Raw genomic sequence first — 18,201 nt, forward strand, 5'->3', positions numbered from 1 at the left:
AATCATTTTTTCTGGAAACCAGGAAAAGATATTCCTGGTGGGACCGCTTCATTTTACACTTTGCGCCTCGAACTGAGCCTCTGTTTTATACCTGAGCAGCAGAATTCCTAATTTATTGCGACCAAAGTGAAGGTAAGTTTTACAAGCTAATGCTCCCAGCGCAGACCTTTTACATGATGGGAATGCATATCGGGTGTGGAGGTTGGCATTAATGGATGGAAAATCAAATGTGCTGACCACTACACCCAAATTCTGTGTATTTATTCCCAGAAAACAACAGCTAGGATGTGGAATGTTTTGCCCCACTTGATTATTGAAACCGCGTCAACCACAATATTTAAAGGAGAACTAGATAAAAGCTTGAAGAAAAATACTGGGGTACAGGGAAAGCTCAGGAAGATGCTATTAGAGTAAAGGCTCTCTGGTTAGAGGGCCAGCACTGGCACACACATTATGGGCCACTTTCTGTATACTTTTTCATAATTTCTAAGGTGGGTCAAGACTGCAGATTTTTTCCTTCCCATCCCTTCATTTCTCATAGACCCTGATGTCCATCTTTTACTCTGTACCCAATACTTATATTTACTGGGGGTAGTGGAATACTTTGATTTTCAGTGTCAAAATCATCGTGGCAACACATTGCCATCGCCTGGTTCCATAGACACAGACATGGAACTTGCACACCCATTTCCTCTTCGCGTGTAGCTGTTATGGCAATAGCTTTTAACCGTGAGGTTTATTATAAATGAATCTGTTTTAATGTGGTTTCAAATATACTATTGATTAATGACTGGCAGTTCTACATGGATTCCCCAGCAACAGAAGGAGAATATGATTGGTGACAACCCTGCAATCCATAACTATGTCAAATAATCTATAATGGCTGATTTTGACACCTATACAAACAAAGCAGTGAAGCTAATATTACAGAATTGTCAATATTCAGTGACGTAAGAAAACTACTAGTCACTTGGTCTAAGCGTTAAACAAAGCTTTAATCAACTGTTTTACAACATGGAGGTCTAGTTGTGTCCTTCACTAGTTCCAGCTAAGACTGTTCCACGCAAGCTGGGCTCGTGCCAGAGTATTTGTACTCACCCTGGACGGCGCCACCCGCAGGCCGCTCAGTATTATTTCATAAGTCTTTCTTTCATGAATGACTGATTCATGTCATTCAGTACTAAACGTTCTGCTGCAAATATTTTCGTTACCTTCCAGTCAGATGATTATTGTGCAACGAGTGTTGCAGTTTAAGAAAGCAAACTTCTTCAGCTTGGATAACATTTTGAATATGCCATTATTTTTGTATATTTTATTTCCGTCCAACTTTCTCAGTGAATTTTCAACAAAATAAAGGAAAATCCTAAGGTGTTTTATAAGTATATTAAGGGCAAGAGGATAACTAGGGAAAGAGTAGGGCCCATTAGGGACCGAAGTGGCAAACTGTGTGTAGAGCCAGAGGATGTAGGTGGGGTTTTAAATGAATTTTTTGTTCACTATGGAGAAGGACGATGTGGACATAGAAATCGGGCAGGGGGACTGTGATATACTTGAACATATTAGCATCGAGAGGGAGGAGGTACTAGCGGTTTTAGCAGGCTTAAAAGTGGATAAATCCTCCGGCCCGGACGAGATGTATCCCAGGCTACTATGTGAGGCAAAGGAGGAGATTGCAGGGGCTCTGACACAAATTTTCAGAACTTCTCTGGCCACAGGGGATGTGCCAGAGGACTGGAGAACAGCTAATGTAGTACCATTATTCAAGAAGGGTAGTAGGGATAAACCAGGGAATTACAGGCCAGTGAGCCTAACATCAGTGGTAGGGAAATTATTGGAAAAAATTCTGATGGACAGAATTGGTCTCCACTTGGAGAGGCAGGGATTAATTAGGGATAGCCAGCATAGCTTTGTCAAGGGAAGATCATGTCTGACCAATTTGATTGAATTTTTCGAGGGGGTGACTAGGTGTGTGGATGAGGGTCGTGCAGTGGATGTGGTTTACATGGATTTCAGTAAGGCTTTTGATAAAGTCCCGCATAGGAGACTGGTCAGGAAGGTAAGAGCCCATGGGATCCAGGGTGTTTTGGCACATTGGATCCAAAACTGGCTTAGTGGCAGAAGGCAGAGGGTAATGGTGGAAGGTTGTTTTTGTGACTGGAAGCCTGTGTCCAGTGGGGTACCGCAGGGATCGGTGCTGGGTCCCTTGCTGTTTGTGGTCTACATTAATGATTTGGATGTGAATGTAAAAGGTATGATCAGTAAGTTCGCAGATGACATGAAAATTGGTCGGGTGGTAAATAGCGAGGCGGGAAGCCTCAGGCTACAGGACGATATAGATGGGTTGGTCAGATGGGTGGAACAGTGGCAAATGGAATTTAACCCTGAAAAGTGTGAGGTGATGCATTTTGGACGGACTAACAAGGCAAGGGAATACACAATGAATGGTTAGACCCTAGGAAAGACAGAGGATCAGAGGGACCTTGGTGTGCATGTACATAGATCCCTGAAGGCAGCAGAACAGGTGGATAAGGTGGTTAAAAAGGCATATGGGATACTTGCCTTCATTAGCCGAGGCATAGAATATAAGAGCAGGGAGGTTATGATGGAGCTGTACAAAACGCTGGTAAGGCCACAGCTGGAGTACTGTGTGCAGTTCTGGTCGCCACACTATAGGAAGGATGTGATTGCTTTGGAGAGGGTACAGTCCAGAACTGATAAAGCTCATTATAATTGTTACTGGCAGGTTTAGAAGTGTCAGCGTACACTGGATTTTAATGAAAAGTCGTTTTCTTTTCACTGTTAAGATGTGAATTTCTGACAACAGTGCTTGACTATAATTTTTTTTATTCGTTCATGGGATGTGGGTGTCGCTGGCAAGGCCAGCATTAATTGCCCTTGAACAACTGAGTGGCTTGCTGAGCCATTTCAGAGGGGCAGTTAAGAGTTGACCACATATTGCTGTGGGTCTGGAGTCACATATAGGCCAGACCAGGTAAGGGTGGCAGATTTCATTCCCTAAAGGACATTAGTGAACCAGATGGGTTTTTACGACAATCCGGTAGTTTCATGATCAACATTACTGATGCTAGCTTTTTTTAAATTCCAGATTTATTTAATTGAATTTTAATTCCTGAACTCATGTCCCTGGATCATTAGTCCAGGCCTCTGGATTACTAGTCCAGTAACAGAACCACTACACTACTGTTCCCTTGACATTTGAAATGCCTGCTAAGCACCTCTCTGAAGAAGGTTGGCAGTTTACATTTTTAAGTAGCCTACCTTTTTTTTTGTCAGCGAGTTTTCTTGTGACCTTTTCAGTTTAGTTTTGAGACAGCTTGGTGCCATGGTGTAAAGGCGTAACCCTGACATGTGCCAAAGAATGATATGACATAGCTATGCCTGCAATTTTCTCAGTGACTTCAATTTGGACCATCAGGAGGAGGTGGTGAGCAGAAGCTAGAAGCAGAAGCATTCCCCACAAATGGGGGAGGAACATTTTTCATCTGAGGTCATCCTTGCCACTTTCTGGAGGCCAGATATTGAGCAGTATTGGCAGAGGCCTTTCAATGGTTTGTGTATCTGGCAGCAGATGGCAATACTGCTGGGGGGGCTTGGGGATAGAAAATGCCTATTTTAAACACGAATGATTTAAGGGAAAGGGTGCAATATATTAGGCTGCGTGTGTTGTTCCATCCTGGATAGCGTTGCCACTAGGATCTGGGTTGGCGAGAAAATCAAAACTCAAGAGGCCATCAAAGTGAAGGTGAAATGTGATTGGCCAGCATGTGGGGGAGCAGTTCACCTTTCATTGGTGGGTTCGCGTCTTTAATAATGCAACTGTACAATATTTGGTTACATAACTTTCCTATTTATGTTAGACATTTTAAGTCCAATTTTGTTGATTTCAAGTAATTGAAAAGGGAGAGCAGCCCAGCTTGGACGCACCATTTGTTTTTGTTTTAGGAAGCTATGATGCGAGAAGCGTGTTTCAGCAGGAAGAAGGTGTTGAATCCGAACAATTAGAATTGGGGAGTGGTGGCTTTGCCAGGCCATTAATTTGTGGTTTTCATAGAAAAACAGATGAGTTCGTGGAATGTGATCCATAAAACGCTGTTTGATAATTCTGGAATCTCCTGTTGTAAAAGCAGATGTTGAATTATTAGTCACAATAAAGCAATGGCTCTGGTCATAACTCTGACTGCATCAGGAAATTGAGACAGAACAGAAAGGGATGCTATTGGGTTTAGCTGGAGTTGGGCTTCTAACTAGACAGAACATGTACGGCCCATCAAAACAAGAGATCTTGAAAAGAACAGGGCTCCATTGTACAAGCGGTGAGTTATTGAGACAGACAGTGACGACAACTGGAATGTCTTCACAATTTTAATTATCAGACAGAAATAGCTTGACACATTCTTGTCACTGTTCTCTAAGCCCTTAATCATACCTTCATTCATAGTGATGTAGCACTGGGAAAACAGATTGAACAATCTCTCTTCCTGAGGTGGAACGGTTTGTAACGGAGAAGTGCAGGAGGCTGAATTATGCAAGAAAAATGCACAACTGCAATGGTTATCTTGGAAATATTTATCTTTTCTGTTGTCCACCTCTTTCCTTTTCCCTCTCCTCTCCCAACTTGCCACCTATACACAAATCCTGGCAGGCAGAAGTGGGTCACCCTCTACAAGACCTTCTCGTTTTGTAACTGCCCACCAAATATCCGATGGCAGCTTGTTTTCTTTTCTTCTCTGTGTGGATTTGTGCTCTAAGCTACTTCCTGATGATGACACAGCTGTGATTAGGATGCTGACAGGTCAAACCCGTCGTTTGCCGTGTTAAAGGTCGGATTTACAGTGCCAGCGTTTTGTTCTTTTATGCTGAGAATTGCTTTGGCCCCTAATTTTAGTGACATTGTAAATGCGTTCTCTTTAAATGTATTTTCATTGTCACTACACACAGCGACCAAAGTAATCATGATTCTCCCTCGCCACCACCCCCCCCCCCCCCCCCACTCCACATTGCTTTCTGAAAAAGTCAGATACTTAATATTCTAAAGTCTCAAGACTGTCCAATAATTATTTTAAAACTAAAGTACTTGTCTGATTTCAGCTTGGTGTGTTCATTTTACATCCAAGGAGGGGGATTGAGAATTCACTATGGTCGCTTCAAGGACTGGGGTACAAAGTCATCTCAAAAATATGAAAATCGTCCCCTCTACTAATTCTAAGTGAAGGCCACGCTATGTGATGCTGTTGCTGATCAATTTTTTTAAAAATGAACCTTCTCTTGGGCATCTTTCTTGAACCATCTTCTCTCCCTTCCCAGATCACACTGCTGAGCCCTGAATACTGGCATTTCTCACCCATTCGAAATTGGTAGGGAATTTCAATCATGGATAGTTCTGACTGATGTGTTGCTTTGGAACACCCTCTGCATCGCCGCACTTATAGGCCCACCACTAATGTGCCGGCTCCCATTCCCAGCATGATGGTTTTTCTCCTCAGCCGTAGGCCAACGGTCTTGCTCTCCCTGCTTTCTCTGTGGACCTGCTCCCAATTCCATTGAGATTTCTACACCTCTGTCAGGCCTCTTTTTTTTCTACTCCCACCTTGAAGCCCGTAAGCTCAAGCAACCCATGTCTCCAGCCATGGTCTCAAGCTGCCCTAGCTTCAGGTTTTCCGTGACGTTTCTTTCACTTCACCTTTCATCTGCTCTTGTGTATATTTTTTTAAATGGTGAAGTTAAAAAGAAAACTTTGTGGAGAACTGCAGGCACAATTTCAAAGAGGTCTGAAAAAGTCAGCAGAGGGCAAAGCAGTTGTGTTGGGAAAGCAGGAAGAGGCTGAAGGAAGGAGAATAGATTTTGATTGGGTGGAGAAGAGGTGATGATGAAGTCAAAAACTAAGGTAAGGAGGGGCTATGGAAGATCAGAAGTACCAATCAGACTGAAGTGTGGTATGAACCAAAGTGATTGGCCACATGTTTACCATGGACTGTCAATCAGATTCCACAAAATGGAGCTTCAGTGATAGATGCACATTTAATTTTTTATCTATTAATTTAGGGGTGTTCATAGTGAGGATGTGTCTTGAATTCAAAACTGGCCTGAATTCCGCATTAATTTGCAATCCCACTCTCAAGAATACAAGGCTAGAGTGGAAAATAAAATGGTGGCCGCTTCACCAGGGATGCTTGTGTAGAAGGTTGCTTGTGTATAAGGTTGAGTGAAGTCACATTATTGATGCAGGGTTGGAAGAACAATACTTTGCATTTGGCTCAGAACTGCCATCATTGATAAAATGTTGGGAGTGACGCTTATGATTGATCAGTTGGAAACCTTCCTGATGATGTGTGTTTATTTTTTTACAGTAATGTTGATCAAACTGACTGACTGGATTAAAAAAATTAAATTGAGCAACTGGCATTCAAAATGAATGATGCTTGGCATGACCCTGTGAGCTGGACCTCGTCACTGCTTAAAGTGGAGCATTCATAAAATGGACACTCTCACTGTAGCAAGCACAAAAATGTGCACCAAATTTATAATTGCACCGTTTTCTATATTTTCCTTTGCAGCTCTTGTCTTGTTTGACCTAAACAGACCACCTCTTCATCAGGAATATGTTGGTATTTTCATGCATTGTGTTCAAACTGTCACTGGCCCGCTCTGCCAGAAGTGACTGAGCATCCACAGCAGGCTTTGGACAGTCAAATGAAGATTCATCAGGGTTTTTTTTTTTTTTAATTCCTTGATTGGAGGCAAAAGAAAGCAATTTCCTTATTTTGATAAATGACCTAGTTCTTTCTTTGTTTCTATGTTGCTCATATGCACACTTCTCTCATTTATTCTTCTTGTATATGGAGGCAAGTGCAAACATATTCCCAATGGTACATAATGGCCCAGAAATTCGGGTCTCCACGGGCGAGTACGCACTGGGTACTCACCCGTGGGCCCGATGGAAGTGCCGGTTTCCTGCATGCACGGGAAACCGGCACTTCCGTTCCTCTGAACGAAGGGGTTCAGAGGTCGAACACGTGCGCAGGGGAGGCTGCGCGTGCGCATCAAACTTAGTGGTTTTTTTTTTACAGGTTTTCCCGGGAGGGTAAGCCTGCGGAATTTACACATTTAAAAAGCAGGCGTAAGGCCTGCTTTTTACAAGTGGTGAATTAATTAAAATTAAAACATTTTTTCCACAGATTTATTATTTTTAAATACTTTAAAGCAAAGTAAGTTTATTTTTAGCCCCGTTAAATATAAAAAAAATTTCAAAAATTTAAATTATTGTTTAAAATAGTTATTTAATGTAATTTATAATTTATTTTAAAAATGATTTTTAAAAATTTATTTGAAGGGTAAGTGCTATTTTGGGGCCGTAGTATTTATAAGTCTTGACAGCACTTCCTGTCCAGACTTATGAATGGAGCATTCCCTGCTCCGATTGGCTGCCCATGGCCCACGTGATCCCAGGGGACGCATCGAACTAACTGCGCCCCTGGGATACGCAAGCACTGCACGCCGGCAGCTGGACCAGGCCCCGGATCGGAATTCCACGGGGCCCTACAGCTCAACGGCCGGCGCACAAGGTCAGTGCAGGTCGGGGGCTTGCACCCGCGGGAAACCCCCGACCCGAATTTCTGGGCCATTATCAGGCAATTTATAAAAAAAAAAAAAAACCCAAGGTAGTGAATTTGCGCCACTGCATTGCCAATGGATTTTTCAAACTTATTGCTGTGGTTAACATAATGGCTGACAACCCTCAGCAGCAATGTAGACTTTGACTACCCACCTTCATTATAAGGGCTATTGAAAGTATCATTTATTAATGAAAAGCCATGTTCAAACTGTAGTTTCATTGCTCCTTTTTAAATTATTTATATTAATAGTTCTTGGGGGTGAACTTGGACATGGCCAGGGATGCAAAGCAGGCGATATCACATTGGCTGCCTGTTCTACTGATAATTTCTGTTGAAGTCTATGGAATATTGGACGGGCAGCAAAAGCAATTCCGCCAATTCGGCATACCCCGTCCATATCCAATTTCACCTCAACTGTGATTAAGGAAATGTTCCAAAGATCTATACACTATCAGCAGATTTCTATTACTTTTGCCTGTGGGCTTTGGATGTGAATTTTTATACTTTGGTAAACTGCTCGTGCTCACAACAACACTTCTATAGCACCTTTAACTTAGTAAAATGCCCCAAGGCACTTCACAGGAGTGTTAGAAGACAAAGTTTGATACCGAGCCACATAAGGAGAAGTTAGGGCAGGTGACCAAAAGCTTGCTCAGAGGTAGGTTTTAAGGAGCGTCTTAAAGGAGGAAAGAGAGGTAGCGAAGCGGAGAGGTTTAGGCAGGGAATTCCAGGACCGAGGCAACAGAAGGCACAGCCACCAAAAGTTGAGCGATTTATAATCCGGGATGCTCAAAAGAGCAGAATTAGAGGAGCGCAGATATCTCTGGGTGGGGCTGAAGGAGATTACAGATTTGGGGAGGGGCGAGGCCATGGAGGGATTTGAAAACCAGGATGAGAATTTTTAAATCGAGGCATTGCTTAACCGGGAGCCAGAGTAGGTCCGCGAGGTCAGGGGTGATGGGTGAAACGGGACTTGGTGCGGGTTAGGATACGGGCAAGCTGAGCTTTGGATGACCTCAAGTTTACATAGGGGTAAAATGTGGGAGGCCAGCCAGGTGTGCATTTGAATAGTCAAGTCTAGAAGTAACAAAGGCATGAATGAGGGTTTCAGCAGCGGATGAGCTGAGACAAGGGACGGAGACAGGCGATATTAGAGGTGGAAATACGAGTTTACAATGAGAAGGAAGCAACGCCACCACTAACGTGATTTTAGAAGAACTGTTATTTTTTGTACCTATTGGATAAACAAAAACAACAGGATAACGCAGCACCTTTAATACTAACATCACAAAACTTCGGATAAAGCTTCAGTGTGTGTAGGTGTGGGTTGTTTAATGTATAGCTATAAATATAAGATCCGGATAAATCCTTGATGTGCACTTAGTCAGAACTGATTGATTTCTAGCACTGATTGAATTCATTTATTTTCTTTCCAGATGATTGTCATGCCTTCAAGTGCAGATATTATGGACAACTCCCACAGCCAGACTGTCCTTTGTTGCTTGAATGAACAACGGACCAAAGGTGTCTTCTGTGATGTCACCATTGTTGTGGAAGACACCAAGTTTAAAGCCCACAAAAATGTCTTGGCAGCATCCAGCGTTTACTTTAAGAACGTTTTTTCAAGCCAGGAGTTATGGTTGGTAGGCCATATCCTGGAACTGCCCGACTTCAAGGCAGATGTGTTTGCAGATATACTGCATTTCATCTACAGTGCAAAGGTGGTTGTCAAAGGGTCCGAGAGAGTAAAAGATCTTATCGATGCTGGGAAAAGATTAGGGATATCATTTTTGGAAAATCTGAAGCCCATCCCTCAGCAACATGTTGGATCTGTAGATACTCTATACAGCTGTTCACCTAATTCTTCTCAGTCCGTTTCTCCTGCATCTTCCCCCTCCTTGTCAACATGCCTTCAGAATCTCAAAGCAGAGGTCTGCAATTCTGCGAGCGACAAAGGCAGTGAAGATTTCCATTTTGTAAATGGACCCCGAATCACAAATGCATTTTCAATTTTCGACATGCAGGCTGGCACTGACTTGTATTTTCCAGTTGACTTAACGGCTAATGTCAACAAAAAAGCAATAGAATCTGATAAGCTGTCCATGGTATGTGTTACCCAGGATGCAAATGGTGTACAGCAGATGCCTGCTCATACTTTCACTGAACATTCCTATGCTGTATCTTCTTCTACAAAAGATCAGCAAAATGTTGATCCTTCTTATGGTCTTCATCAAGTACAAGAAGCTATGGAAGAAAATGAAAAGCCTTTATGCAACATTAAGAGCAACACTGCTAGCTCTGGAGCTAAACAGGATCTACACATGGAAGAGCAAATTTGCAAAGCCTCCCAACCACTGTACACTGCCAGCTCAACTGGCTTTAAGGTTCTACGATTTAACTTGAATGCATTACAAGCCGCAAATGATAGCAGCCCAGTAAATTTTGTGCCGGTTACAGGCCCATTAAGTGGACCTACTGTGAATACCGAGGAAACTGTAGGTGGAGTCACTGATGTAGAGAAAGGTTCTCCTCCTCCTATGGAAAACATGAGCAAATCGGTGCCTAATGCTGTTTGGTCTGAAACAGTGCCAGCGATCACGCGTCAAACTGCTTACAGCTGTAAATATTGCCCACGGTCTTTTAGCACTCGAGTATCTTTGAATGTCCATTCCCAAATCCACACAACGCTTTTCGAAAAGCCCCTATCTTGCAGGCATTGTGGTAAACCTTTTGTTCACCTGAAGAGGCTGCAGACTCATGAGCATCTTTGCAGAGGACCAGGAACAGTTGTGTCTGATCGTGAGTCAACCGATGAACAAGTGGATAATTTTTCCAGCGACACTGAAGTTGCCAGTGGCGAGGAAGATCCAAATTTGGTTTCTCATGCTCTGGAACTGGAGAATTCCAACAAGTGCTCGGTGAATTTGGTACGCTCAAGAAGAGGCAGCAGCTCACCAGAACCAGAACACTTTGTAAAAGTTGTCGAGGGACACATTTTGTATTTTTGCAGTGTTTGCAAGCGTTCCTATGTAACTCTGTCTAGCTTAAAGAGACACGCCAATGTTCATTCCTGGCGGAGAACCTATCCCTGCCATTACTGCAATAAAATATTTGCATTAGCGGAATATCGTACTAAACATGAAATATGGCACACCGGAGAGAGACGGTATCAGTGCATCTTTTGTTTGGAGACCTTTATGACCTACTATACTTTGAAAACTCATCAGAAATCTTTTCATGGCATTGATCCAAGTCTTCCCACAAACAAGAAAGCAGCAAATGTTGGCTATAGGGCCAAGATGTATCCATTCAAACTCTATAGGCTTCTACCTATGAAGCTACAAAAAAGACCATACAAAACTTACACTCGATCTTGTTCCGAAAACCTCAACAGTAATCAAGTTATTGGAGTTTCTTCAACTGATGAAGAAAATATGAATTCTCTTGATATCGGTAACTTTTCCATCGGTAATCTATCGCCTACTTCAGAGAGTTTGCAGGACAAGTTGCTTTCTTCAGAAACCACTCCTTCACAACAGTCTTCCCATTGTGCGTCAGCGTCCTTCGTCGCAGCTCAGGATGAGCCGGCTGAAGGAGCTGCAAGGGAAACCTGCCTCTCGGGGGCTGAATGTGTAAACCGCGGTCTTTCCAGTGGCTGCCATCTTGACGATTCCTTGCTTTCTTGCACTTCAACAGAAAATGAAACCAATAATGGTGGTAAAGATGCGGCTGATAATGGGCAACAAGGCTTGGCCACTAATGTGAACAATACAGTTCTTTCTGTTATTAACTATGGGCACACAGCTCCCTCTGTTATAATGCATGGCAATAGGGTTTCATCTGTTATAAAGCACGGGAATGCATTTTCTTCTGTCATTGCGTACAGTAGTGGAGTAGAGTCTGGTAATGATGCTTATCGGCCACTTCCACAGACCAATATGAGCAATGATTCTTCGGACACAAATTCAAGGAAAATTATTGCTAAAGACTGTGTTAAATTTCAGAATAAAGATGCCTATAAGAAGACAATAGAAACGGCAAAGGGAAGTGGACAAGTCACAGGACCTGGGGCGGCACAGAAGAACCGTTCAAGTACTTTTTCTGGAAGAAGCCGAACAGAAACTTATATTGCAAAACCGGCCTGCCCTGGAACCTCCACAGACAGCCAGGTAGCCCCTCTTTGCCAAATCACAGTGAAAATTGGGGATAAAGCAGTTGTACAAAGACATATTACTGGATCCAAACTGTTCCGTAGAAAAGGCAGAAAGCCTAAATGGATGATTCCAACTGAAGAAAAGATGGTCCAGGATATTCGAATGGAAGAAGGTGAAGAACAAATTACCAAGTCACCTAGTCACACAGATCCTGCTGGAAGTGTTGCAGATCCTGCTGGAGGCATTGAAACTTGTGATGAAATGAGTGATCATGATTCAAATGACAAACTTTGGCGGCCTTACTATACATATAAGCCAAAAAAGAGATCCAAAGGGTTTCATAAACTGAGGAAATCTAGATGGAAGAAAAAGGGTGGACACAAGATCCCTAGCCATTCAGTTCCAATTTCTGGTACCAGAGAAGAACAGGATTTTGACATCCCAGAAGGGATTGCTTTAAATGAAGAAATTAACGATGGCTCCCAAGAGTTTAACTGTACACTCGGTGATAAAATAAAACCTACTGAAGAAGAAATGGAAAGACATCTAAAATGGCACGCGACTACAAAGCCTTATTCATGTACTATTTGCACAAAATTATTTCCAAACTCTTCTACGTTGAAGATGCACGTAAGATGTCATACTGGTGAGCAACCTTTCTCCTGCGACACCTGCGGGCGACGGTTTTCAGTCCAAGGAAACCTCCACAAACATGAACGCATTCATTTGGGTGTTAAAGAGTTTGTTTGCTTCTACTGTAACAAGGCCTTCACTTTGAGTGAAACGCTCAAGAAGCATGAAAGGATCCACACTGGGGAGAAGCGGTACCGCTGTCACTTCTGCCCACAGCGTTTCCTTTACTTGACAACTAAGAAGAATCATGAGCAGAGACACTTGGAAACAAAACGTATTCAGCAGGAAGGGAAGAAACATGCTTGTTTCCAGTGTTTTAAGGTTTGCAAAACAGCAGCGGCACTTGGTATGCATCAAAAAAAGCACTTAATAAAGCGTTCTGTTCGTGAGGATGCAGAAGGATCGTTGCACTACCAAAGTGATCTCCACACAAATATGATGACTTGTCCAACTGTCACAGAATCCAAACTTAAAAGTAGAGCAGAGGCAGAGAGCAAAACGAAATTGCCAACTACTTCAGGTACTGTTGACCAGATTCACCGTTCTCTCGACACAGAGCTCAGCCCTGATTGCAGCCAACCCGAACTGGCATCCGTACTACAGAAGACTAACTGTGCTACATACCCGTGGTCAAGTGCTCACGACATGAGTCCAGATCTTTTACAGAGAACACTACCACAAAATAGTGAGAACATTTGGCAGGTTCACCAGCAAAATCTAGATATTAATCTGCCTCTTTGCACAAATGTTTCTTACAATCAGTGTGACAGCAGCCACAGAGATGATGACAGACTTGCTTTCTATCAACATTCTTCTGAAATGTTTTATAGTCATCCGGTAGAGGGGATGGTCTACAAAGCTATGTGACAGGGTCAGTCTTGAGGATTTAGTGCTTCTTTGGACTACAATATGGGGTGGGAATATTACTCAAGCCAAAATGTTTAATTAAAAGCTCATTATTGTTTAAGAAATTGTGCAGCAGTAGCTAATGAAGGCATTAAAGGTCAAATTTTCTAGGGACATTGGGAAAGAAGTCAAGTTTTCTCTTTTTCTTGAAGGCAATAGATCTCACATTTTCTCCTAAAGCCCTGATCTCCCAGACCGTTCCTAAAGTTTAGTCCTTTCCTTTACATGTGATTATTTTGAAACCAAAAAAAATCACAACAATTTATTTCATGTTCTGAGAGATTTATGCATGTTACCATTGCAGAGAAGCAAGGTCATGCATCATTGGTGTATGGTGAAGCAATTGTTGGAAACCAAACTAAACATATTTTCAAATGAATAAAGAGCAAATAATAGTTTTAATGTAAAGCAGCAAGCATTCGATATATTTGACATCTAAAACACCAGACTATATTGCAAGAAAACAAAATGAAAGTCATAACTACTCTAGTAGCAGTCTAAATATTCCAGACTTTGTGTGTGTGCATATATATATTATATATACTATATATATTATATATATAATTTCCCTTTTATTACAGTAGGATATAACTGTGTAGATTCATTTGTGATGTACACTGTGCCCACAAGTAAAGGCCTATTGAAAATTTGTGTTATTGAAGAACCAGTTTAGTTGAAACACTTTTTTTTCTATTTTCTACGAAGTGACACTTAACTGTATCTTGGTCATTGAGTTTAAAAAAAAAAGAGAACTATTATGTCGGTTTGCTCTTTCCCAGAGTGTAACATGCTTTAGTTTTGTAGTTTATTTTTGCCCAGAAAATAGTGTGTTTGAAACATTTAAGGAGTTTTCCTATTGTACATATTGGCAATAACTTAATTCCATCCTGTAAACTTGTTGTGGCTGCTGTGGGATTAACGTTCCATGTAACTAAGTGTAAAGCAATTTGTGTCAAACCAAGTATTACATTTTTTGGGGGGGGGGGGGGGGAAAGATATGAACACTGTAGATGATATTGACGATGGAATTAATTTGATGTAATAAAGCAAATTAAACAATGTAAATTTTTAGTTTTGCCTTGTTGAAAAATGTGACATTCCGATTCATTTTCCATAACCTGTTTTATCTTCAATACAATTTTTTTAAGCACTATCTAGATGAGGTGTAATGACAGCAGGTAAATCTTCATGCTGTCTCAATTTTCACAACAGCTGCTCATGGAGACAGTCTAGTCCTTAATGTTAATGCAATAGCAAAATACTGCGGATGCTGAAAATCTGAAATAACAGAAAATGCCGGAAACACTCAGCAGGCCAACGTTAACTCTGTTTCTCTCTCCACGGATGCTGCCTGGCCTGCTGAGTGTTTCTAAGCATTTTCTGTTGTTATTCCTTAATATTCATGTCCTTGAACTATTTTGATTGAAGGGAAATGCTGGTAAATCATCAATATAGGGGTGCGTATCATTTATTATATAAGTATTTCATTTTTTAATTTACACTTTTTAAAAAATGTATCCTTACTGCAACAACAACTTGCATTTATAGAGCACCGTTAGAGAGTTAGAGATGTGGAGCGGTTCAGGGAGGGATTTCCAGAACTTGGGCCTAGACAGCTGAAGGCACAGCCACCAATTGTGGGGCAAAGGAAGTTGGGTTGTGCAAGAGGCCAGAATTGGAGGAACGCAGAGTTATCGGAGCTTAGAGATCAAGAAAGATTCATTCTGTGTCTTTAACATTTCAGAACTCTGTGCATCAGTGGAAAGTATTTGGGAAATATATCCTCATAGTGCAACTCAATTATGGGGCCCAACCAGAACTCCTTTGGAAAATGTTTACACTAAATGGCCACTTTGCTGTTACTTACATGGTTTAATTCAAATTATTGGATAATACAATTTTTTTCTAGTGTTAAAAAAACAGGAGTGAGTTACAATTTAACTTTGCACTGAAGAATATATATTGAGATGCAGGTTGATCCTACGTAACACTTATCTACATGGATTAATCTCAAAATAAAAGTCCACCTTCACAACCCTCCAATTCCTACAATTTTTAATTGTTTAATTTTATAATAAATGCAACCTTGTCGACTTGCTTTGTTTTAGTCCCAGCTTTTGTTTTAAAATTCAATCCAATAACTAAATTAACCTACCATGTAGGCTGCAGACATCCATAATGCTTTCTATGTTTGAGGTTAAAGGTGAGGAAAGAGGCTTAGAATTCAATATTACTTGTGAGTAATACCACACACAGGACAAAATCCAAATATTCTGACTTGGTAAAGGACGTTGCTCCAGAAGCTTTCTGTCAAAATCTAACTAGTTGATCTTCCATGGAGCGCCACATGTGGAGCCAAGACCAAATGTTGTCTCCAGGTTATGTGAGGTTAGAGGCTGGGAGATAATTGGATGAGGATGCTTATTTTCAAGTTGTATATTCTGCCCTTATTTTTATATTTTCATTACAAATTGCTACGTCCACAACAACTTGCATTTACCTAGCGCCTTTAACATAGTAAAACATCCCAAGGTGCTTCATAGGAGTGTTATCAAACAAAATTTGATACCTAGCTACATGGAGATATTAGGGCAGATGACCAAAAGCTTGGTTAAAGAGGTAGGTTTTAAGGAGCATCTTGGAGGAGAGAGAGGCAGAGGTGTTTAGGGAGGGAATTCCACACTTACATTAGAAACTGCCTCTGCAAAATTGTTATATTGTAATTGCACCCTTCTGTCAGTGGGGTTTGGGTGTAATCACAACAACAGCTTACATAGGCACCTTCCATAAATATAGGCAGGAATTTTTAATAGTAAAAGTTGACAGGAAGCGCGTGCAGATGTAAGATTTTTAATATCTGAATTTTCTCAATTTCCACAGCAGTCTACCAAGTGGAACTTGTCCCCTATGATCCAGAAACACACTATCTTGCCAATAACCTTGTAAATGGCCCTAGGATTAACAAAGACCCTTTTTTGTAGTCCTTTATTTTACAAGATACCACTTAAGCTACCACTATAGTTTTATCATCTTCAATTTGGTGGAATCTTGAACTCGGAAGTATTGCTGGTGACTTAAGTAACTAATTCTATTTAGTTATAGTGGCAATCTGAACTACAAAGAATTTAGCAGATAATGAGTACAAATATTAAAAGGAGTTAATGAATTAAGTCCTGTAATGGATCAGTTGTACTTTTTAAATAGTCTATGGGCCCGTATTTTCCGATCGGAGGCTTCCTGCGTGTGGAGGCCTCTGATCTGGAAAAAGTCTACGGACTTACCTGAGGGCTCCCGAGGTGCGTATACTTCTGCTCCTGGGCCTCTCCAAACTCTAAATGCGCAGGGCCCACGTATCCCAGAGGCGCATGCGATTCGCAAGCATCCCTTGGATCACGTGGGCCATGGGGAGCCAATAGGAGAAGGGAATCGCCTTTCATACACTTGACAGACCTGTCAAATATATGAATGGAGATCAAAAACACAGTAAAACATTAAATAAATTTTTAAAAAATCACATTTTTAAAACGAGTTGAAATTACAATAAATTCAATATTAAGCAATTAATTTTTTGGAAAAACTTTCAAGTTTTTTTACGGGGCTAAAAATAAACTTTTTAAAAAGTATTTTTAAATTATAAATGAGTCAAAACATTTTTTAAAACTTTTTTTCAACTCTAGAGCATTCTTGACAGATCAGAAATACCGGTTTTCAGTGCTTGCGCTTTGCATGTCTAAAACTGGCATTTCCGATGTCCCTACGGGTGTGTACACATAGAAACATAGAAGATAGGAGCAGGAGTAGGCCATTCGGCCCTTCGAGCCTGCTCCGCCATTCAACGAGATCATGGCTGATCATCCAAACCCTAGCACCCGGTCCCTACACCGACAGCCATCTCACCCAAGCCCTATCCCCGTAACCCCACGTATTTAATCCCCCCTAACACTAAGGGCCAATTTTTATCATGGCCAATCAACCTAACCCGCACATCTTTGGACTGCGGGAGGAAACCGGAGCACCCGGAGAAAACCCACGCAAACACTGGGAGAATGTCTGTGTGGAGTTTGCACAGTCACCCGAGGCCGGATTTGAACCCGGGTCCCTGGCGCTGTGAGGCAACAGTGTTAACCACTATGCCACCGTGCTTACACAGCACGTACACACCTGTAGGCATCGGAGTGATGCATGTAATGCTAGTCCCATGTTACGGAGTGTCACCTACATGTTCTCAAATGAACTGAACTCCAGAATTGCAGCTAATTCCTCTTTTTATCTAATCCCTTTTGAAGTCATTAATGAGATTAAAATTCATAAATGCAATGTAATGATGCAACCCACATCTGTTTTGGAATATGTGCACTTTATGCAAGTTTGATATTGACCATAGGCATGCATTATACAGCAGAGAAGACATTTTGCCTTGCAAAATTGCCACTGCTAACAAATCCTTCCAGCTAAACAATAGCAGCTGGATATTGTTTAAAAAAAAAAATACACTGGTCACCACTGGCTCCTTTTGAAATATAGAGCAGCTGCTGCTTACATTGAATGTAGACAGTAGCATTTCAACTCCCAACAATCTGATTCAATCAAAGAAAGCCCTTATTGGTTCTTTAGGTCAGCTGGCACTTAAAACCCAGAAAATGAAATTTTTTCAACATTTATTACATTTTCAAAAAGAAAGATAAATGCTACCTGCTGCAAGTAACAAATAATTCCACATCAGTCATTAGGGCTGTCTGTTGATGTGGGTTCCTTAAAGAATTGTGGAAACTGAAAAATGCAAGGGACAAAGCCATTAATGAGTTACATTCTGATCTACAGATATGCATGTTGCAATACAGGCTGCCAGGAACAAATGTAGGATGCTGTACTGA

The 18,201-nt window shown here is 41.4% G+C and overlaps 1 protein-coding gene across 5 annotated transcripts in view; it reads left to right on the forward strand.

The window, feature by feature from the left end:
* zbtb38 (zinc finger and BTB domain containing 38) overlaps nucleotides 1-14,398 on the forward strand; it is a 61,736-nt gene extending 47,338 nt beyond the window's left edge. For all 5 annotated transcript variants that reach the window (XM_085989920.1, XM_085989924.1, XM_085989923.1 and 2 more), the window contains exon 2: nucleotides 9,071-14,398. In XM_085989920.1, coding sequence (XP_085846046.1) covers nucleotides 9,071-13,288 — 4,218 coding nt within the window. In that variant the 3' untranslated portion in view covers nucleotides 13,289-14,398. The remainder of the gene's footprint in view (nucleotides 1-9,070) is intronic.
* The last annotated feature ends 3,803 nt before the right edge of the window (nucleotides 14,399-18,201 follow it).

The sequence above is a fragment of the Somniosus microcephalus genome, chromosome 6 (genome assembly GCF_052327205.1).
Source record: "Somniosus microcephalus isolate GS21.2 chromosome 6, FLI_Smic_1.0, whole genome shotgun sequence".
NCBI classification, from domain to species: domain Eukaryota; kingdom Metazoa; phylum Chordata; class Chondrichthyes; order Squaliformes; family Somniosidae; genus Somniosus; species Somniosus microcephalus.